This window comes from Erithacus rubecula (genome assembly GCF_903797595.1).
Source record: "Erithacus rubecula genome assembly, chromosome: 17".
Lineage (NCBI taxonomy): Eukaryota > Metazoa > Chordata > Aves > Passeriformes > Muscicapidae > Erithacus > Erithacus rubecula.
In genome coordinates, this window is record NC_136669.1 from 8904147 (window position 1) to 8928531 (window position 24385).

General features: G+C 39.3%; 1 protein-coding gene across 2 annotated transcripts in view; it reads left to right on the forward strand.

Moving 5' to 3' along the window:
- Window positions 1-22872, forward strand: part of SHISA9 (shisa family member 9) — a 171229-nt gene extending 148357 nt beyond the window's left edge. For both annotated transcript variants that reach the window (XM_079320709.1, XM_079320708.1), the window contains 2 exons: window positions 2341-2496; window positions 20196-22872. In XM_079320709.1, coding sequence (XP_079176835.1) covers window positions 2341-2496; window positions 20196-20563 — 524 coding nt within the window. In that variant the 3' untranslated portion in view covers window positions 20564-22872. The remainder of the gene's footprint in view (window positions 1-2340; window positions 2497-20195) is intronic.
- Window positions 22873-24385: the final 1513 nt, after the last annotated feature.

The following is a 24385-nucleotide window of genomic DNA, read 5'->3' on the forward strand; positions in this document are numbered from 1 at the left end:
CACTAAACACCAGACAAAGCCCAAGTTCACCTCATTCATCTTCCCCACTTCATTCCTGGGGCAACTTTCTCCACTGTGTTTAGAGAGATGACTGAATAAAACTGATACTTCTAAGTGAGAAACACATACAGAATCCAGTTCCAGTTAGCCACACCTTATTTACATTGTTTTTACAAGTCTCCATGGCTAAAAGTCATTTCAGCAGTGAGTGTGATGCTCACATTTTTAATGCAGTGAAATCATGACATTTTGACATATTTAAAAATTATTGCCACAATGGAACTTCATAATACTAGCATCCAAGTACTGATTTAGCTCTACTCAGAAGAAAAATTAATGAGTGTAGGGTTAAAAGGTAGACACTTTCTGTACAGTGAAGGTGCCACCCATGCTGGTACCTTCAGTGCTGCCCTTTACTGAAACACATCTGTGCTGCCTTTCCTGCTCAAAGTGCACTCACAGATGCAGCCACAGCAGAGAGATATTTGGAAGGTGTGGATGGTTTGGAAAGAGTGGTCAGCTGTTCATTGGTTCAAACCATTCTATTAAGAGGCTTTCCTCAGCTGTATTCTTGAGGTGGAATGGGAATGGGATTGCAGAAACTCCTGCTCTAAGAGTCACTCAGTTGCCTCAGACATGCCAGTAACTAGAACTGAACAGAAACATACAGAGAATTTTTACTTACTACATTATAACCATTCCTTAAAATAACAATGGTTTCTGTGAAATTTCTGACTTAACAAACTTATCCTTTCAAGGTAAACTATTAAAAAAAAATTCAAAAGATGTTCCAATAGTTTTTGGGAATTCTAAAACAGAAAAGTTTCTCATTTTCAGTTCTTTTTTATTACGAACCAGTAACAGCAAGAAGACTCATCCTTTTATTAGATGATAGCACTGGTACTGTTTTTGTTCTGTTACCTCAGGGTCCCCTCCTAACTTAGGCACAGGTGTATGGGATGGACAGAGCTCTGCATGGGCAGGGGCAGCCCCAGTGAGAACAATAGAGGCTGCACCAGGCACCACAAACAGGGGAGAAGTTAAAAGCCACCTTTGGTTTCTTTTCTCTCCCAGCAGTAAATCTGTTAACTGACTTCAGAGCTCCTGCTTATTAATGAGCTGTGGAAAGCCAGGTGGCTCAATGCCCTTAAAATCCTGGCAAACTGCAGGGACATTTGGCTCATGCCAGATCCTGTGGGCACTTGGAGGATGGTCCAATCCATCCATCCATCACAATAAACTGCCTTTCCCATAACTGAACAGCTTTCTGTCTACATGGTCTCTACTCTGTGCTTGATGCTGTGGGTGTTACTGTATTGTCACTGAGACAGCACCATGGTCTCATTGCAGGGGAAAAATGTGCTTGTCTGTGATTGCAGAAGCCATGAGAAGGTTCTGGAATTGCCAATCAGCTCCAAATATCTCAAAATACATGGCCTAGAGAAAGACTCAGCAAAAAAGATACCCTGACCATGTTGAAATCCATTGAAATTTAGGTTTGCAAACTGAGTGCAGCATACAATTATGATCAAATGTTTTAGGGACTAGAATTGAACTCTAGAAACAACTAATAAATTTTATGTTAGAAAGAAAAGTATACAGGCTCTATTCTCTACTATAAAGGAACAAATCCATTTCAGAAGGTATATAAGGTGAGTGGTGGCATAAAGCAGTACATAAGCAGTGATTAGTTCCTGTTTTTATGTATGTCTGCTACAGAAATCATGATCTTGGAATGATATTACAATACCCAGCATCAGGGGAGAGGAGAAAACACAAGGATGAAGTGTGTGCTTTGAAAAAAACAACCTAATGATAGTCATGAGGCAAAAAACCACATTTTACACTGTGATGCTTGTCTACAGAACACAATATAATGCTGTGCAAATAATGAAGCTGCTCCTGGTTTTAAAAGCAGTGTAACTGTGAATGTGCAGCAGCCTGAGCCAATTTCAATGAGTCTGGCTCTTTTACTGCAGAGAACCACTCTACTGCCCTGTATTCAGTCTAACTTGGAACAAAGTCTATGTTTGCTTTGTGTCTTAATGCTGAACCAAATTCAGTATTGTTGGTGTTCAATTGTTTTGAAAACCTATTTTTTAGTTCAAAGATCTTTTTATACAAAAATTATTGTGTTTGCCATAATTATTTGCCAGCTTTTAATCATATCATTAATTGTTCAAAGTACAGGTCTCCTGTATTCAAACTCCCACTTTGTAATAAACACTGTTTTATTGCATTAAATCTCAGGGCATATTCTAATCTTTACTCAGTAACAACATGAAAACCTTAAGACTAATTTCTTTTTCATTTAATGCTTGTCGATTTTCTTTGATACAGATCCACCACAGATGAATAATGTCATGCCAACATCTCCCCTCCTTCCTCAGATGGCACATCAACATTCATACCCCAGCCTGGGACAGATCACAAACCCATATGAGCAGCAGCCCCCAGGCAAGGAGCTGAACAAGTACGCGTCTCTCAAGGCAGTCGGTAAGTGAGCGACGCCACGCACGACCTCCTCTAGCTCAGCATGCTGCACTTGCTGCTGGCAGCTGACATTCTGCCTCAAAGCTGAAAACAAGGTCTTCCTCATCTGGACTATTTCATATTGAATAGCCCCTGGTAGAATTTGATATGGAATATCACGTTGGTTTGGAAATGCAGCAAAAATTAAGATGAGGACTGCAATTAAGGGATAAGGAAACTACATGCAAGAACTGGTGATGATATGATGTGAGCTCATACATGCACACAAAACCATCCCATGCCCCTGCAAGATATTTTTCAGCAGGTTTCACCTGTGTTGTACACACAGGGTTCAGCCCCAGTTCTTTATGCCCCAAACCTGTGAGGATCAGGGAGTTGGACTTGATGGTCCCTGTGGGTCCCTTCCAACCTGTGATATCCTATAATATGCCTACATATGGATTGTGATGTGTATTTCCTACAGCTTTCTACACAAATGAGAGAGAAAAACATCAGCTTATGATTTAGACACCTGCTAAATAGTTCCAAAAAGAGAAGCCAGTCACACAGTTCTGAAGTAAGAGTTTTCACATTTCCTGCAAGATGTACATTAGTAGGTCACTGGAAGAATGTTCTGAGATCTTGTGATTTCAAACAATTAGTGCATGATAAAACTCCTGATAAAGATCCCAGTGGTGTCTTGTTTCTGTGCCTGATTAATATTATTTCAAGTAAATGAGAGAACATCCTCAAAGAAACAGTTGTGGGGAAGGAAAAGACAATAGTGAGTAAAAAAAATCAAAATAATTTTCATATTGAATGTCTAAGCTTATAATAGCTTTCAGAGGTTGTAAATACCTGCTGGACACCCTGTGATCACAGAAAGCCCCTTCTAGCCAATAATAGATTAAGAACAGGGGGATCTTTTCCCACTAACCCTTCCTTAGCCTTCACAAATGGATGTTAACATCGTTTCCCCATAAATTCAGAGTAACACCACTCTCCCTATTTTCTGAGATACGTATCTAGAAAAAGAACAGAACAGCTCAGAGCTTTCTGACTTGAGAATCAAGTATTCATCATTCCAGAAAAAATTTTCATCACAAATGGACATTCCTTTATCTGCACTTCAGGACACCAGAACTCTAACAAAATGTACATCTCAAATTTTTACTTCAGCTGGTTGGTTTTGTATTTTACAAGTGGCATTTTAAATCTGTTTCTAAAAACAAGGGTTAATAGCTTTCTGCTGGGTTTTGAATACCAAGCAGCTTCACAATTCCTTCTTCAAAAGGTGCTACTGTGTAATGATGTAGTGATTATCACAGATTTATGCACTGATATTGAGCTTCTTTTTCAGATGTCAATTTAGGTCAAGCCAGTCATCAAAGCTGAAAGGTATTTAAGCATAACAAAATGAAGGATGAAACACTCCAAGAAACTTCTCTCATCTGCCCAAGAGCCACTGAACATACCTTTCAAAAAAATATGAAATTAGAACCTAGATATTTCTTGTGTGTCTGAGTACAAGTTTTTAAAGCAGCTAGATTATAACCATACCATTAAATCAACCTTGAAATATTGTGCACTTCAGCTCCAGAAGTTGTATAATGCCTCTCAGAATCTTAAACTAAATTAAACATAACTTTCAGGGACATTATCTTCCAGGAGGATTGCACTATCTTCCCATGCTTTCCTCCTGTTCTTCCTATCCCTTCTCTGGTTTTTGCCCTCACAGATTTACTAGTCCAAGACCACATTAGCCAAATTTTAGATGCAGGTGAATTTTCACAGTGCTGCATTGTGATCCAAACTTCCCAGCAGAAAACAAGAGGTTTTGAAACTGTTACACATTCACACCTTCTGTCTGGAGTTATGGAATGAGAACTAAATACACTGAGTTTTCAACCATTTTCAGACTCTCAAGGCCCTGATTCTTCCCAAGAGTATCTCCTGAGTACATCCCAAGGTCACACAGAGGTTTTTCCATGATGCCAGCCAGACCTAGGTCCGTGACCACACTGACATCCAGCTGACATCCAGCTCTCCAGACTGCAGGGTTCATGTTGGTTTTTGGAGAGCTCTGGCAGGAAAGAGGAGCTGGCCAACATCAAGCCCACCAATACAAATTTAACCTGACAACATCCTTTGAACAACCAGACACAGACTGAGTTCACCCTGACCTCATGTCACAGGGCAAAGGCATTTTTTGCCTGCCAACATTCAGATTTCTATTTATGGATCCCCTCAGCAGGTTAACAAGGGTTGTGTAGTCCATTCTCTTTTGCATTCATTGATTGTAGCATTCATTTACCACAAGAAAAACTTAACAAGGGATGTGTTCTGTATTTTTCTATGCATTTGAAGCAAACCCTATTCATTTAAAACCTTACTCTGCATTGTCCCATTGTTTGGATGTAATCTACTGTGCTTAACCCTTTTATTTAATAAGGGATTGGAGGAAGAAGCATTTCTAAAGCATTTGTAGCAACTGTAACTAGAGTACATTAATATCCCTCATCAGAATGTGGCCATAAGTGGTAAGAAGTTTAGATAACTGAAAAAGTGAACCTTTACCAGAGGCAGTATAAAATTAATTTCTACACAGCTGCTTTCTTCTGAACTACAGATGTCCTAAAAAACTGGCTAATTTTAGAAGTGAGCTACTCATTCCTCAGTGGCTGTCTGCTGTGAAAATTCAGTTTATGGAAAAGTAGTAAGTCACATTAATCTCTGTTTTGATCATGTTCAGGTTCTCCCTTAACTTCAGTAAAGATTCAAGCACTTGTGAAAACAAGAGACAACAGTGCCCTTGCTATTAATTTGCATTGTGCTACTGAGTAAGAATGACCCAAACCTTGGTAGTGAGAACAACCTGATCCCCAGGAAGCAATTTTAAAGCTATACCTCATACTCCAAGTGACAGAGCTGAGCAGAGTGTGGTTGGACACTGGACTGTTTATGCATGTGTGCAGTGCAATGGGGGCACTGCAGTGTCTGATTCAGCACCACAGGGGAGAACAGAGTTGAAAAGGTTGCTGTGGATGTATTTTATTTAAAAAGCTAAATATTTTTGCTTGAAGAAGCTCAAAGTGCACAACTAAACCCTTTTCCAATCAATGAAAGAGGATGTTTTCCTCATTTCTTGTTAGGAATTCCTATATTTATTGCAGCCTCCAGAATATTTTATTTTATATTCTCAGATGAATGCCTGGAGTACAGCAGTGAGTTGAGATGTGCTCACTGTTTTCCTCACAGCACTACAATTTTGCTTTCCTTCTACCTTGGCACACACACCACCAGAGAATAATCAGCAGAAGGCAGAGGACCACTTGGAAATGAGATGGAGAGCACACATTTCCTGAACAAATAGATGTTTGCCTTGTAGCATCTCTAGCCTACCTGGCTGACTGATCTGACTTATTGTTAGGTACACTCTGTTCATCCATTATTTTTCCATTTTCAAGCCACAGAATCTCTTTTCAACAGTGCTAAATTTTTTCCCACCTCAGAATGTGAGAGACTGTCTGAGGGAAAAGACTCGAGCTCCAAGGCCAGTCCCAGCACAAGTGGCCATTGAATGTCATGTCCCAATAAACATCCAGTATTTAGAAATTCCAATTTTTTTATCACCTGAGACTACATGATCCTGGTTTCCTTCAGTGATTTAAAAGTATTTGATTATTTATGTGAAAAGTGCAGAAAGAGCTTTTTCTGCATAAATTATTCTTATTTCCAGTTCATCAGCCATGTTTTTACTCCATGCTTAAATGGTTATTGCTCACTTAAGCAATACTGACATGCCCAAAGCTACAAGTGGATGGAGATCTTGTAGCTGAACACCTTTATGAAATTAAAGTCCCAGGACATGCAAAGGTAGCTCATCACAAATTTTTATGCACATCATTTGGACATTAATTTGGAAAGCATGAACAATCCAACCTCAAATTACACTCTGCTAAGCTGTAAGAGTTGTAGTCCATCCTGTTGCTTGAAACAACTCTTGAAAGAGTTTCCAAGAGCTCAAACTGGCCTCATTATTCTGAGTTGTTAGTTATTTATTCAGTCACACTGTTCTGCAAGCCTGGCTCAGAAACAGTTAATTTTCTTTCCTGAGTTTCAGGGAGAGCAAAGTCTCTAAATATCTTTAAACCTTCTTGCAGGAATGAAAAAATACCCCAAATCCAACTCCCCTCATGGGACTGGGAAGATGGTCACTCAGCTGCTGGATAGGTGCACAGACATGCAAGTAAAAACTGAGAATGCAAATATTTCTATAATTAAACATGATTTTCTATTTCTTTTATACATTTTCTTCTTCCCTTTCTCACTCACACAGACACACAAACATTTGAGGAACTGACTGGACATTGTCAAGAAAAAAAGAAACAAAAATAGGACAGAATTCCTTCCTGAAACAAAGCCCCAGAAAGCCTTCCCTGACGCTGGGGGTTGTTAGTCTCCTGTGGGATTAAATCAGATCTAATTGATTTGATATAGGGAAGCTGGGAGGATATAATTGGCAGCAGACCCACCATCACATCTCTGAGTCTACAGCTCCCAGCATTTCTTGAAGCTGCACAGTTCTTTGATCCCAGGGGAAACGTTAGACAGCGATCCAGCTCTGCTTGCACTTGCAAAACTGCAAAGTGAGATTCTGTAAATATGACACTCACAGAATAAATATCTCCTGGATAGGCCCTTGCAGAATGTAGTGCAGCCACAAGTGTGCCAAGGCACCAGGCAACAACTCCCCCAGAAAGGTGAAGCATATGAGCAAACTGACCTGGTGCTGTGTCCTCTGCACAGGGAGAGGGATCCAAAGGGAAGATCACCCCAAGGTTTGCTCTGGGCTGTTATCTTTGAACTGTCTTCTTGTCTGATGGGAAATTTGTTGCTCCCTTCTCCAGAGTTTCAGACCTTCAATTTCCATAGAAATGACTGTGACTCTGTGCCAGTACAAGATCTGTCTCTCACCATGAGACTCTGCACCATTCCCTGTAGTTCATTGTGCTCTGGCCTGGAAAGAAATGCTGTAATTGGAAAAATGGAAACACACAACATGCCTGCCCATGCATTCACAGGGTTGATACAGTCCACTTTTAGAAAAAGTAGAACTAGAACTTTATTGGACACAATATTTTTGTATTAATTTACTTTCCTATACCAAGCACATTGTTACACTGAGTTGTAAATATTAATGTTTCTTTGGAAGGCTTAAAAAGGAATTGTGCTTTCTTTTCAAAGACAAAAGCAATTTTCAGTTACCACTTCCATAAGCAGTTACACAAAGATGGATCAAAAGAAATCTGGGACATAGGAGTATCACACTGGATTTAATATCTCAAAAAACTGATAGGGAAGCACAGTTTAAAGCATCACTTGTAATATCCTGAGGGTGACTCAGATGATTTCATATATCCAGAGGTATGTGCTGTGTCATAAATAAGGCTGGACTAGGCTATCTGCCCAACTCAACACTAGAACTACAGATCTGGCTCAAGGAAATGTGACATAAAAGCTGGGTATCTTTTACTATTATCATTTACTCAGCCCAGTGTGGCTGGAGAATTTGGAGCTTTTGAGTGTTTATTTGTTAGGGAAGTCTTTCAGATTTTCATCCTCACTTCTAGTTCAGGCACAAGAGAAAAGCTGAGCAGCACTCAGGAGCAAGCCTTACTTTACCATCCCCCTGCCAGCACCCTCCCCCAGCCTTCCCACTCCCCAGCCTGAGGAAGTGGAGCATCACTTGTTCCACTCACATCTTCTGATGAGACCCAGCAAATTTTAGAGCCTGCCCAGTGCATGCAGATGAAATTATAAGACCTTTTCTTGCTTCCACTAAATATTTTAATTATTTTCTCTGTTATTTACCCAGTTGGCTTCCGATACCCACAGTCATAGGTAAATATAAAATGCTTGGAGAGTCTTGATCAAAATATTTTCCTGTTTCATCATCCAGAACACTCATTTCTTCTTCCAGTGAAGTACACATATTTTAATTATAAATATGGTGTTTGTACAGAGCCTCAGTATCTTGAGCTAAATCATCTGCTTTGCTGACATTCTTTTTCTGCTTTTTAAAAATATTTTACTGTAAAATCCACAGGAGGATATTCTTCCTGAGGATGGGGAATTGTGCTCTAAGCAACCAGACTTCCAAACAGCCACTGTCCATTCTATCCCTTAGCAAACAGATGGATTTGTGAGCTTTGGGAATATGTTGGTCTCGGCAGAAGTGACATCATAGCAGGTGGAAGGAAACTTCAAATAACCCTTCTTGTACAAGAAACAGTTTTAGCACCAAAATAGGATTTTCTTAAACACTGCCATCTATGTTGGCTCATTTCTTAGACTTCAGCAATACACTGAACTTGGGAAAGAAAGGAAATCTGACCTTGAGGTGTATTTAGTTTAGGTTTAAACTTTTATTTCTGTGGGCTGGACTCACACTTACTGAATTTAGTTTTTCTGAACTTGGTCCACTGCCTGGTTTTGTAATGGCTGAAGAATATTCATAAGAATTTATTAAATCTTATTTTTCATGCCAAAAGAGCAAATTTAGATTTATGCATCCTAATTCTTGTTCTTGACATAAACAATTCTTTACACCTATGCTTCCTGCCATAGAGAAACAACTTCTCTTTTTTATCAGCACATTAAAATAGTGAAAACTATATCTTCATCAATCATTCATAGAAGTTCAACTTACAAGCACCACTCCACATTCCATTAGTTAGGCACCACAGAGAACTCACACCCTTTCACTGAAAATTGGTAGGTTCTCTGGAAATGAATTGATTTTAAAAATCCTTATTATGTGATAATGAATCAGAATGAAACAAACAAGTTATTTTCTCATTTTTATGAGACATAATGGAGAGATCTAAAATAAGAGTACCAGAAACCCAGCTGACTGCTAGGGAATGGGGGGGTTTGCTCTCTTTTTCTTGTCTCTTGGCCTGGAAGACAGAGCCTTCAGAAAAAACAAGCTTATAGTAACCAGGTTTAGTTCTATCCATTGAGATCAGTGGCAGCCCCAGGAAGAAAACAAGTAAATCTAAATCAAGCATGGGTTATTCCAACCTATTTCTATGAAATGCTGATGAATTATGCATGAGAATTTTTTACACATTAAGTGATGTGAAGACATGAGTGGATCTTTATGCTCAGGCAATAAAAGTGAACCAATAAAAACAAGGCTGAGCTCACGCGATGACAAAGTCTAACAATGCTGAGCATTTTCACTTGCAGCCCTTCCTAAACATCCCTCTCTGCAACTGTTTTATTTTGCAATGTAAATATACTTTTCATTCCACAATGCAATTTATTTATCAATTATTTAAGTGCAGAGATTGTTCCTAAAGATATGAAAACAACTCTGAATATTTGCAGATAAATAGCAACACTGTGGGATCCCAACTCAAATGTAGATTTAATCTGAAGTGTAGCTTTTAAGAGTTCCCACCATGGATCCTACACATTGCACTGCTTGCTGTTAACATACTCCACCCATTTTCCCCTCTGGACTATTACCTTTGTAGATAATGCATGGCAGTATTTTTGCAGGAAGAGTTTCATATCTGTGTTCAACATATGATAACAAATTCTATGACTTTTCAGCTTTGTACATGGATGTATGTCAAAAGCAGACTGCAATGTTCTTCAGGATTACCCATGAACACAAAAGACAGACAACTGATAGGAATGAATCCCTTATTAACAATATCATATAAATAGCAGTTATTATCTGCATGCTATTTTGGTTCTGCACAGGGGGCTCTAAAGAGAGTAAATGTGTTTTTAAGAAATTGCAGACATAAAAGTCACAGAGACAATTACCTTATTCCTACACATTCATACTATAATAACAAAGGGCTTGAGGCATGGAGGGAGTAGCATGATGTGCAATGCACAGTTAATTTCTCCAAAAGCCCTTCCCTAACAGCTTATTTGAAGAAGATAAGGAGAAAAGAGAAGCTGAAAAAAATAATCTGATAGTGGTAGTTACAACACTACAGCATCAAAAAAAAAAAAAAAAAAAAAAAAGTCACCACAAGGATATAATTTGGTTCCATTCTAAGGAAAATATGAAGTACAACAGGCAGTTATTTTAGTGGGAAGGTTTGAAAAGTTTTCCAGGCTATGGAAGGTGCTGCTGTGGAGAGCAGCCAGGGCCTGCCACAGGGGTGGAGGGAGAGCTGCAGCTCAGCACTGCTGCTGCTCATTTTCCCCAGCAATTGATATGATTGCAAATCCTGGGGAAAAGGGAGAGAGGAGCTGTGCACTCCTCTGTGGCTGCAGTCTGGTGTGTCACTATCAACTATTCATGGCAGGGGCTGCGTGCCCAGCTCCTCCTGGGCTGGCTGTCAGTCACTGATGCTCTGCCTTGCACTTGGCCCAAGCTGCAGGAAAACCTGGAGAAACTCATTTTCTTCTGACAGGGCAAGTTTGGGAATTGCCAGGGAACATAAATTCCTTTCAGTTTGACCCACATCTCTGGTTTGGAAACCTCTGGCAGTCATGCTCACGAGTTCAGTGATACTAATGCCATAGAGTCTAAAAGGGAGGGAGACAGGAAAAGAAGAAAAGGAGAAGAAAAACCAGAACTCAATATGTATAAGTATAGCTATGAAATTACTTCATTCTTTCTTTTTTCTTTTTTTTTTTTTTTTCTCCTGAGAAAAGAGTAGAAAAAGATAGCTTTCTAATAAAAACAACTCATGTCAGAGCTATTTTGGGAAAAAAATCCATTTCAATCCAAAACAATTACTAAAAATCCTTTCAAATTAAAGCAGTTAAAAAATAGATCAAATAAAAATAATATAGGCAAAAAACCAGCTATTACATCACTGGGACCTTTTTTAAAATTTTGTTTAGCCAGTGTAATTCAAAAAGTCTGCAGGCCTTTCTCATGTTGAGAAATCATAGTGTAAATCTAGTATGATGGCAGTTGAAAGGCATAAAATGCAAGTTTATTTCAGCACTAAAACGACATCTTAATTATATGTTCAGCCTCTGAATTGGGTTCTCTATGCCATCACATCTGGTATTTGCAGCTCATCTGTAGCTGATTCAGACATATGTGTGAGAGTTATAACCAGCAGTACACTAAAAGAAACAAAAATATCAATCAAAAGTATTAAAATTGAAAACAAAATTGAGCACACGGAAAAATGCCAACAGCGACGTGTGAAAAGAAAATTCAATTATGTTCATGCTAAGAACAGTTATTACAAATAAATGTGGTCAGGAACAGCAGAGCTTTTTCAGTCAATGTTAGATAGGGTAAATTGACACCTGAAGGAAAGCCAAATAGTTTTTTTTTGAGATGCTAAACCCCCTGCAGAGCAGGGGGAACTCTGTTCTGCCCTGGCTGCAGGGGCAGGGCTGGGGTGCTCTCTGCACCCTGATCCTGCAAAAACACACAGAGCAACCCCTGCAGTCCTGGGCCCTTCAACAAAAGGAAGGTCCTCACCAGCCAGAATGGTTACAAACAATTTCATATTATTGTTGGTGTATGGAAGCGTTGCAAAACTCCTGTCACAATCAGATTTATCTTGAGAAGCATTAAAAAACCACCCAGTGAAAAAGCAAGCAAGATTACTGGAGGAAGAAGTGGAAGAAGCCTTTTAAGCAAATCTCCTAAGTGTAACCTCTTTGGCTTTGGACAGCATTTTTAGAAAGCAAGCCAAACCCTCTTTCCTAAATCAGTTTATGCTGCAGTCATGCTTTATTCAGAAGTTAAGCATGACAGCATGACTCCTTAGGTAGTTTCTATTTCACAAGGCAAGTTTTCATACCATATATAAGGTTTCCAGTAAAAAATGGATAAATATGCTTAAATGAGATAAAATGAAATAAATATTTCACCGTAAAAGTTTTCATATTTATTTGCCATTGTAGACGCCATGAAAGCCACAAGCTTAGAGGCATTTAGGAAAAAAAATAATGAAAAAACAGATTTATAGTTGCAGGACAGCCACTGGCTGCATTTTCAAAGAAAAGTCAGAGATTTTAATACACAATTCTCTTAGACTTCTTTCAAAATCTCATCCCTTGGATCAAGAATAGAATTTGTGCTGTTACTTCCTTCTAAAATATATCATTCATTGTACAGTACTTAACCAGCAGTTTAGCATGTTGGTGCTTGAATTTAAAATGTTAAATCACTTGAGGATACAACCAAGCAGTGTGAGCTTTGTCAATCTGCATGCAACAGATTTCAGGTTTCCTAAAAACATTTACAATTCTAATGTTAATTTAACAGGAATCAGCCACCATTTGTTTTTAGGTTAACAGAGCCTATATTCTGGTTAGTCAGAAAAAGCCTTATTTTTATCATACTGGTTAGATGCAAGTATCTGCATACCACTGGTCCCCAGGTTAGGCAGAATGTGTGTGTGTGTGTGTGTGTGTGTGTGTGTGTGTGTCTGGGGTATTTTGATCAAAACCAAATCACAATATCACTGCAGCACTTGGCAAAATTATATTATAAATATTGCAATGTAATACTATGTAAATCAATGCAGGCAAGTATACAAAGCCCAGCTGGAAAATCTGTTCTACATGTCCAAGGGGAAACCTGCCTAAACTCACACAATAAATAAACATTTGGAAAAAGAGAATGAAAAACCAGACTTTGCAGTGCTGTGCTATTGGGATACTGATATCATGAGAGACATTGCAAAGATGATTTGTTGCTTTGTTATTATCAGTCTCACAGAGGGGTGAGACATTAAAGGTGTTGGCTCCAATGCCATTACATCAGAAGCTGCTTAATTCCTCATTACAATGCCTTAAGTTAGTTTTTTAGCCAAATACTTTTGTGAAGTTTGCTAGTGTCTTTTCTCACTAATCCTTCATTGCTTTGTTTCCCATGCATCATTTTTCAACTAATCACAAAACATTTCACAAACCCACATTGATACATCTTAAACTCCTAACTTTATAACAGGTTCTATTGCTAAACCTTAAAATCTTTTTCTGTCTTACTTAACATACTGCTTTGCTTATATAATACATATTTCTGATTGCTCAAAACACATTTCTACTTAAATGATAAATTTATATTCTTGTTTTATGTCTATTTCACTTTAATTCTCCGAGGCCTTAGGTCAAACCTTGTACCCATCTCTGTCTCTGAGCCTGGGTGTGCTCTGTGCCTGCATTTTTCACACTGTGCTTTTTGGCACCTTGTCAGAAGAAGGGCACCTCTGCTCCCAGACGTGGCTACTCTTGTGTTCCAGGGAATGGCAGCCCTGCTCCTGGTCAACCACACATCCTGTCTGATGCCTGAGGAGTTCATCAAAATCTGTCTCAGTGTTCCCAGCCAGGCAGCAGACCTTACTGTGGGGGTTAAAGAGCATTGCTGAGACTGGAGCCTTCACTTACCCAATCTAATTACATTCCTATCCTAAACCATTCCTAATGTGTCTCAAAACCTGTTTAAAACTAACTCCTCAGCCTTTCACAAACTGTCACGAAAATAATCAAAAGAAGAGAAGAAATATTTTGGCCTTCATATTTATCTCTTTTCATGTCTCATATCTTGAAATAATTTTATTTCACTGGGAAAACAAAATGTAGTCTTGTGTCTGGAGGTGGACAAGCTCTTTTCAAACAATGTCTGAAGAAAAGGTTGATACGGTTTGTCTTTTCGTGCTTGGTCTCTCTCCAGATCACTTTAAGAAATCAGTAAAGATGAAGTGGTAAAGGAGAGGAATAACACTGAGCCACAAGAAGTAGGTTCTACAAAACTTATGTGGGATTCTGTGCATTATATGTTTTTCTTTACTTCTGTCATTATTAGGAAATAAAAACCATGGGACAGAAGAATACAAGAATGAGAAGGAGGGCTGCAAAACTGATTTTAAATGGCATTTGCTCTTTCTTAAAATTTAGTATGGTTTAAAATTGTCCCAACTCTATAGAGCCACTCCAGTGCCTATGAGATGAGAACAGTGATCAGCCATGAAATAACCACAGTCCCTCCTCTTGGCCACAGACAGATCTCTCACATCATCCTGCCCCTTCCCCTGTCTAGCTGTCCAGCTGAAACCTCCCCATGCAGTCTGTTTTCCAACCAACTTCCAATGATGCAGAGCAAATTCTTCTATGGTCCAAGATAGTTTGTGAGCCCTATAATTCAAAACAGATGATTAGTTGTATGTTTTACTGTATGGAACACATTTTTCTGTGAATTTATCGGATCCAATTCATACCTAGGGCCAGCTAATACAACCTCTGAGCTTTTCCCCCTTACCCAGGAATAAACTTGTGCTGGGGTACAAATGATACCTCTTGATTTTCAGATGAAATCCTGCAAGAACTCTCACACAGAGCTGGTTTATGTCCCAGAAGCCTGTGAACATATTGTATTAGATGCTAGCTTGGAAAGGTAAATGAATAAGCAATCACACATTCAGAAAGCATCAACAGCACCACCAGAGGCAGCAGCCCAGCATTTCCCTGAGCACAATCCTCATGTTGTCTCTGAGCCAGGATTCATTACCCTTCTGTCTCTCCTTGAGTTTTCATTTCCATTACTTAGAGAAATAAGTGTTTCCCACAGCTTCAGGTAACAGCACCATGGTCTCAGCAAACTCATGGCTGTGGGAGCAGAGCCTTGTAACAAACTGCTGTACATTACACAGGGACAGGCTCCCAGAGAAACTCCCCACAAACACAAACTCATTCATTTCAGCTCTAATCTGGTGTGTCACTCCAGCAATTCCATGCTTCCACTGGCTTGCTTTCTGCATCTCTATCCCTTCATTTGAAATAGTCTTTTTGGCTAGAATAAAGCTCTGCATTTCACGAAGTAGTTCTTAAAATATGTTCAGATAACAAACAATTCTGTAAATATCTAGTGAGAAACTGTCCCTACATATTTTTATAGCTTCTGACTGTGCCTGTAAGCTCACACAGAAGTTTTGATTTGGGGTTTTTGTTTTGTGTTTTTAGTGTCTTTAGAGCTTTTATAGGGGCTCACTTCTATGTGGATTCTCTTCTCTCACTTCAGAGACTTCTTCTCACTCCTAGGTGCCTATTTTCAAAAAAATTGTAGGACGGAATTGTCTTTCAGGATTCTACATTCTCCCACAGCTGTAAGAAGTGATGTGAGCATTCAGAGCCATGTATGGATCCATAGAGATAAGGGCATTAAAACTCCCTGTAATAGAGTTAAATAGATAAATAAATAAAAATAGATTTAATTTAAATATTAAATAATTAAATAATAAATAAATATAAATTTAAATTTAAATTAATAATTCATAAATAAATAGCGTTAAATAGAGAAAAAGAGTTAAAACCCCCTGTAATATTTTAAAATAAAAAGAAAGCATTCACAATGAAAAGGCATGGCCACATGACTCTATGCCACAAGTGCTTACACAGTGAACTTGAAGATTACTTACACTGTGGAACAGAACATTGCATAGCTTCATAGCCACCTCTCAAATATGGTTTATATTCAAATAATCTCACTTAGAAATTCTGGCCCTCTGGCAGCCACAAGGATTTTTGCCACTGATATTCAAGAAAACACATTTTCATCCATGGTATTTACTTGGTAAGAGACTCACTGGTTTCCATACTTTTGTTACACAACTATGGATTATGAAAAAATATATGAAACTTCCATGTCATGCCAGGCTCACATTTAAGGTTAGGAAAAAAATCCATATTTCAACTTTTTTTCCCAGATGAACAGTAAAACAGTAATTAAATTGATGGGTGCAGTACCTTAAAGAATAAAAGCCTTACATGAATATTGAAACTGAGAACATTTTTATAATTAGCTACCAAGAAGAAGGAACACAATAACACTCAAAATTAAAGCCCCTCTTCTGTTATTATTTGGCAATGTTGCAATTTCTTTACTCCTTTTTCAAACACAATAATGATACCTTTAAATTTTTTTTTTTTATCATGATAGAGAAGCCAATGCAAAAGGCACTATAGCACCTTTAATCCAAAATCTCAGAATACTCTACAAATAGCAATTCTCCTTCCTAAGACAAGTACCTCCTCCAATGTGCTAACAGCTCATTTTCCAGCAGGTGAAACCAAGGCAGAGGGAAGTTGAGTCATGTACCTAAGGTCATTTAACAAATCCAAAATATCTCTTTGCATGTTTAAAGTCCCCAAAATATTTATAGGGTCTGCTTTAAGAAGAAAAACAAACTCCCTCAGATTCACAGTTGATTTTTAAAGTAATTGGCTTCAGGATACTATTAATATACTTTTCTTGGTAAAACATTTGTTACAAAACTGTGCTCAATATTACTGTTCTGAATCTTTTCTGCTTTGAAAAGGAAAAGTAAAAAAACCTGTTTCTACACTGTAGTAGCATCAGGCTGCTCACACAGGGCACAGCCCACTGCTGTTATGAAACCAGCATGAAAGAACAAGGACAGCACTGAGAATTGCCAAAAGTCCTCTTGAACAACTGAATAATTCAGTTTTATTACTGCTGATTTTGCCCATATTTGCTACAAGGGTATCCCCTGCTTTTGGTACCTGTGCCTATGTGCACACCTGCACGTGCAAGCAGAAAGGAAACAGGATTAAGGGTGGTTCAAATATTCAATGCAGGGCTGTTTTTCATTGCCAGCACAGGGAAAAGTCCTCAGGCAAAGCCTGCAAAGCATTACTTGATCAGGACAAACAAAGAGCAGCTCTCCCACCCTGCCACTGCCACACAAAACACTCAATCAGCCACTTGGCAGCTGCTTGCCAGATTCCTGCCTGCCTTTGCTGATGAGAAATTACAGTTCTGGTTTGTTCTCTTCAAGCCCAGTTTCCAGAGAACAGTTGAGAAGTCCTTAGAAAGGTTCCATGGACTCTATTAGTTAAAGCAACTTTAATGGAACTAAATTTACAGAATTAATAGTTTCACTTTCTGTGTGGTTTTCCATAAGAAACAAAGAGTTGAAAATCTGACATTATAACATGTCATAAACAAGAGCAAAACCAACTTCAGGCATGCCAGAGGCAGAGTCCTTGTGAGGCTGATTTCTTTCTCCCTGTTTCAACAGTGAAGGTCTTCATTATATGTAACAGAAATACAATTTACTCTTCTTTAGACATTATCCTCAGTGTGATTGGAGATCTGAGTAGCATGTCTAATAAAAGTCAGAGACCCAGGACCATTGTAATGGGAAAAAGTGTGAGTGAGAAAAAATTAGAAACTGAAGACCTAGCCTGAGCTTGTTTGGCCTCAAAGAGAAAAATGGCAGGAGAAGCAAGGCAATAAAAATATCTGCTATTCTTGGTCATTATTTACATAGCTGCATCACCACTGCTATTTCTAGAAAGAGAAGTCATTATTTACCTTGCAGCTGATTAAAGATCTTGGCTACAGAAGGCAAATTGCTGAGCATAACTAAGATAAAATTAAAACTAAAAAATGACACATTTACTCTAGTCTTATGTTAGATTAGCTAAAATGTTAATTTTTGTATGCAAATTAAACTAACTTAAATGTGAAACAGGCATATAAATGTATCTCTATTAAAAGCTGGACATAATTAACTGTGGTGAATTTAAATTATATAAGCTAGTGTGACTCTTCATAAATAGCCAAGGTCTAAGTCATACAACATGGAAACTCACTCCCCAACAGCTGGCCTGCAGTGCCTTTGATGTAAAAATTTATAAAAGTGAAGGCTTGTGTGAATATTCACAGGGCATTTTCTGCAATAATTTTTTTCAATTATTGATAACAGATTAATGAGATAATAGTAATGCAAATGCATTTCCACCCCATTTTTATTCATAATGCTTCTGTGACATTCAGAGAATATTAACAAATTAAAAGGACAAGCCACATGTAGAACTGGAAATAGCTCTTTCAGGGAGAAAGAGATACAACTTCTTGATTATTCAGATTACAGCTCTCTAAATGAAACAACTCACTCCAAAATCAAAGCAGAACTTCACAGACTCTCTTTGTAACACATGACAGGTCTATCAGCAATAGCAACTTCACCCTGGGCTGTAATGAGAGCAGGCCATTATCTACATTCTGTGATTTCTTTCAAGCAGAAGACACCTGTATGCTATAGAAAAACATTCACTCAATGACTGAAAAAGGAAACAGATGGAGTTGGGTAAAACACACAAAGCCCAATCTGACCGCACAAAAAGGAGCAATTTCAGTCCATTGGAGAGAAAACACCTCTTTAATGACAAAATTAAGGATTTAAGAGCAGAGTCCAGCTGCACAGTCATTTATACAAAAAATGTCATGAGATAATAAATAGCAACTGCCTTTGGTAATATTCCTCCCTGTTGAGGGGCTGGGACAAGGAGGATGCACAACTGAAGCTGATCTTGAAGATTAATATGATGCTCCTGGGAATCTCCCTGTCTTGCATAAAGATCCAGTGCAGAACTAGAGACAAGGAGAAAATTCAAAGTGCAACAAAAACCTCCCAGGAATACTCGGGTGAGAGCAAAACAGGGAAGCTACACAAAAAACAGTGCAGGGAATTAAAAACATCATGAAGGCAAGAGGAGCTGAGCTGCACAGACAGCTGCATGTACCAGACTTCTGCAGAGAAGCCTTACATGGCATGGCTTCAAGGAAAAGGGATGGATCCAGCCAGGGCACAGCAGAAGTCAAATCTAGGCTGACACAATATATATTCTGAGCACACCACTGCTGATTAACATAGGACTAGTTGATCTGTGTATCTGGCACTATCTTAAATGAACATCTAAATTTTTGAAGGGGGAAAATAAACACTCTTTACATAAAAGGAAAGATCTTAAAAAATGTAACTCAGTTAAGCTTCCCTCAAACCTCAGTCCCAAAACTGAAATGAGTTGCTGGATGGCTGCAGAATGCCTTTAGCTTCCTAAGCATGGTTCATACTTTCAAGCAAGGCCAAATACATGCCAGCAATAAAAACAAACTTGAGCATGCACTGGAAGACACTTGCCTAGGAAATCACAGAGGGCAAAATCCCAATCTGAGAACTGCACTGCAGTATTTGTTGGCAGGGCTGTTGCTGTATTTATTAGTGCTACTGACCCCAGAAAATTATGTCAGAACCTGCAATTTAGGATTTTCATGGTCTGTAAAATCACAGGGTGAATACTCAGCCTTCAGCAACCCAAAGTATTTTCAGCCCCATAAAGCATTAGTGAACTTCCAACCATTTAGGAGAACAGATCTCATCCTTAGTATTGCTCTGAGGCATTATTGAGCAAAAATGGGTCCATCTCATCACACACCACCAGACCTCACAGCTGGCTGGGCTAAACACCCACGAGTCACTTTGCATTCAAAGGGATGCGCTCTCACACTGCAATGCAACCCAAGATGCTGCAGTATTCCCAGGAAAAGCTGTCTACTTCTGTAGACTTCCTGAATTTCCTGTGCTATGCGACACGAACAGTGATGAGATTCATAGGACTTCTCCCCATAATGCAAATATCAGCACAACCTGAGTGATTTGGGGCAGGGACAGTCTCCTCTTCAAGGGCAACAGGATTTTGTCTGCATGTATGAAATTCTGGCACAATGACATCCAAAACTCTGCTCCAGAGCGAAAATAAGGGCCGGGGGGTGGTGTGAATTTCTCTTACTGATGTACCTGTAAATGTCCTGGTCTGCAGATGGAACTGTGTAAGACCGACTGTAAACCCTTCACCATTTTTCTTGTGTCCAACTGATTCTTTTTGTCCCCTCCCCGTTCTGACCCCAACAGCTGACAAAGTCAACGATGACTTCTACACCAAGCGCCGCCACCTGGCCGAGCTGGCGGCCAAGGGGAGCCTGCCCCTGCACCCCGTGCGCCTGGACGAGGAGAGAGCCTACACCATCGACAGCGGGCTCACCAGGCAGAACGGGAAATCCAGGATGGGCAAGGTACACACACACCCCCTGGGCTACAACTCCCACTACAAGACCTGGGATCCCAACGACCCGTCCCTGAGGCGGCAAGCGTTCCCCAGCAAGGGCAAGCACGGCATGGGAGACCCGACGCTAAGTGACCCGCTGACCACCCGCAGCCAGCACTACTTGGGCCCACAGCCATACTTCATAACCAACAGCAAGACTGAAGTAACTGTTTGAGTTTGTTTTCTTTCTCTATTTTTTTTTCTTTTCTAAAGAAATCCTTTAAAAAAAAAAAACACATGCGAATCTATTCACAACACAAACACTCAACTGAAAGGCAAAAAAAAAAAAATCAACCCCAAAAAAACAAAACAAAAAAAATAAAAAACCAAAAAAAAAAAAAGTGGAAACAGAAGGAAGGAACTTCCACCTGGACACTCTTGGTATCTAGCCAGCTGTAGGCTGAAGAGTGGGTTAATACCATTCAGCAATACACACTGAAGGTTGAATTATAAACTCCATTTGTATTTCACAATGGAACACAAACCCTTGTGACTAAATTTTTTTACTTGAAACTAAAATCCATGATGAGAAGTAGCACAATCTAGAGAAACTTTATGTCTGCTTAAACATACACTATGTTCCTGCCTTGAGACAGAGGAAGAGAGAGAGAACAATATACTGTAATATATTATTTCGGAGAGGAATTTTGTATAAAACTTATTAATAATCACTAGACCTGTGAAAAACCGAGAGCAAACATCTTGGTACGATCCCTAACATCTATTATTGTACTTTCACATCATCCTATAGAGAACGCAAAAAAATATATATACAATAAGGGGCAAAGACACTTTCACATGGAATTTATGAAGACTGTTATGATTTAGTGCATATGAGACCTTTCTGGCTGGTAGAGAATTCTGCAGGATGATAACAGCAGAAGAATTCATTTCAGTTTACTTCGTTTGAGTTGAAATTTTTGGGAATCTCCAAAATAAGAAGAGAGACTTCATATGACACAGAAAGCTGCTGGGGGAAAAGGGCATCAGAATATTCCCTCTCAGTCCTCCTGTTTTCAGGCAGATGGTAACAATTCTCACTTTGCAGACTGTCAGGATTTTTTTCTTCACCTAAATGTTTTGCCTATCTTCAACTGCTTCAGACTGAAATTAAGCGTGGGTGGTGCCTTTACTGTATTACTATTGTTCAATGACAGTCTTGTTCTTCAAAGTGACCCCTCTGTTCCTTTAAGCTAGTTCCTCATGTTTTGCTAAGGATGACAAGGGTTCTGCCCTGCTCAGCCTCCTCTGTTTGTTCCAAAAGGAAACTGGACTACATCTCCATGCAATGGTTGCACAGTCAAGACTATTTTAGTTAGTCCCTTCATTTACCCAATTTCAACTTTTCCCCTGTAGTCTCTCATTTTGTATTTGCTTTTAGCCATGGTAGTTCTCTGTAGTTCAAGTAAATGTTATCTGGTATATTGTCTCTATCGTTTGGCTTTCTCTAGTGGCGTTCCCTCTTGGTGGGCTGTGTGGTGGAAGAGGCTGGTCCAGCATCAAGCATCAGAGATCTGGGGTTAAACTAAACAAACAATTGGACTCATGGTCTTGACTGTGGTTCTGATGAGCAGGATGCCTTGTTTATGTGAGTAAAATCACTCCTGAACTGGGGACTGGTAGCAAACTCACAGTCCTGGACCTGTAAAGGCTTTGACACGTCCACAAAGAGACAGAGTTGGGATGGGGTGGCAGGCAATGCATTCAGTCTTTCAGTAAATTCCTGCCCTTCCCCCAGCATAAGTCACTTGGCTAAATCCCAACTAGCTGTCCTACTACAGTTGCATTCTCACCAGCTGTCAATTCTTCAGGAGATTAGTTTTGGAAGAGTATTCAGGGAGGAGTGAGAACTGTTATGTTGTAAGAAGAATTGGAAGTGGCATTCTTACTGTACTCAGCTGACTGTCAGTGCTTCTGCTTATCCAAGGATGCAAGGGCTAAGATTTTGAACTCTGGTTAAATAGAGATACCATTTTTTTAGCTATATCAAGATTGATTTGCATCCTGAGAGCACCGGTATCTCTCCATAAGCCTGCTGCTAAATTTTATGATCATATGTTTTAAGACTATCAGAAGTGGACAAAGCCCACAAGACAAATACTTTGCACACAACCCAGACTCTCCACTATCTTACTTTTATTCCCTTAATCTTTATTGCCTTCACAACTGGCTGACTTAATTTGACCCTTTATGGAATGTTGCTGTTAATCCATATGCTTTAGATACACATTACAGCTGCACTCTAATTCACACAGGTTTCGTGTAACTTGAGCATATTTTATGTGGAAATATTTTAGTAACTGTATGTTCTGTAAAGTAAACCCGTGTTAATACTTGTTAACTACAGAGTTTATGATACCAATAATAATTCCTACAATAAAATGTTTGTTTGTTTTTAAAGAATGTTTATTTGTAAACATATGTATTCACTATATTACTATGAATTTCTTACCTGGCAATAAAACTGATTCTAAGTGAATCCAATTTGCTGGCTCATTCCTAAACTTGTATAACTGTGCCAACTTCTGAAGCGAGCTTTTGGAACAGCCAGTGGGGTTCATATCAGCACAAAGGATGGTTTCCCTCTGCCAGTGAGAACAAGGGGTTCTTTGGAAATCAACTGCATTACAGAGAAGCTGGGTGAATTTTGAGGGTCCTTCCAGGCCTAACCATTCTGTGATTTTATGACTGCCTGTTACATGCAATACAACACAAGATACAGAGGGATTGCCAGCCTTGCAAAGCTTCATATGCCCTGTAAGCCTCCAGGCACCACACACACCTTCTGCCACTTGATCAGTTAATTAATGTTTTGAGGAACAACAACAAAAAGATAAGCATGCCCAAGGGCAGAGGCTGATCCTCATGAATGCTTGGGAGTTTTGCAATGAGCCTCAGACACATCCAGGGATTGCAGCTATCCAGTGAGAGCAAATGAAACACTGATGTATACTGCTTCAAAAATTTTCTTTATTCATTAGAGAAGATCCTGTACACAACACCTGTGTACCAAGTTTGCTGGAAAAGAAAGTCCTTACAGTCCTTGGTAGTGCTAATGGCTCGTAAAGCTGACAGAGCCTTGGTAGAGGATTTGGGTGGCTTCTTTCTTAGCTAAAATGATAATGAATAAATTTCAGAAGAAGAAACAGGGAGTCAGGAAACCCAGCTTCAGAATCCACTTACTGCATGACCTGGTGCAAATTCTTTAGACAGTTTATGAGCCTTTGGAAGCCATGACATATTATCAGAGGGAAAACATCAATTCAAAAGTACTCAGAGTTAGCCTTTTTATACAGTAGAAAAAACTAATTTTCAATATAAACCTTTATGGGTGCCAGGAAATAGCTCATAAAAGCCCCATTTTCTGTTACAGGAGCATTTCCCTTCCTCAGGTACAACTGCAGAAACAACCCCTTTCTGCCATAGGGCTTAGGAGAGACAGAGAGTTCAGTCAGTACCAGGAAAATTCTGGGCAGCCTTGCAATCCACAGGGAAGCCTGGGGAGCCAGTGGAACACTGGCCTAACTTGCAGTAGACAGAACTTCCTGTTACAGCTCCACCACCAGCCCATCTATGCACATGTTTCCAGCAGCAAATTCCTGACTGGAATCACAGAAGGCAAAAGGGCCAACTGCTTTGCTACTCAAGTGTGTCAGTATAGCTTGTGTTCTGTCAGGTACATGAAAACCCCCACTGGAACATGTTTTTGTTTTGCCATATGTTTTTGGTTTTTTTCTCTTATGACAGCCTGACCCCTTTGACACCAGTAGCAAGAACTGCACTGGGCTCCCATCAGCATTTCTTCCATAAAGGTTATTGATCTTAGCACAGATGCACTGACTACAAACAGAAAAGTGCTCTGTCAAGAAAGGATGATGACCCTGTACAGAGCTAAGGAGTATGAAAACCCAGAGGCTTAGAGCCCTTTACCCTGGAAACATATGTTCTCATGACTAAATCTTTAGAGCATGATCCTTAGCTTACACAAACTGAAGAT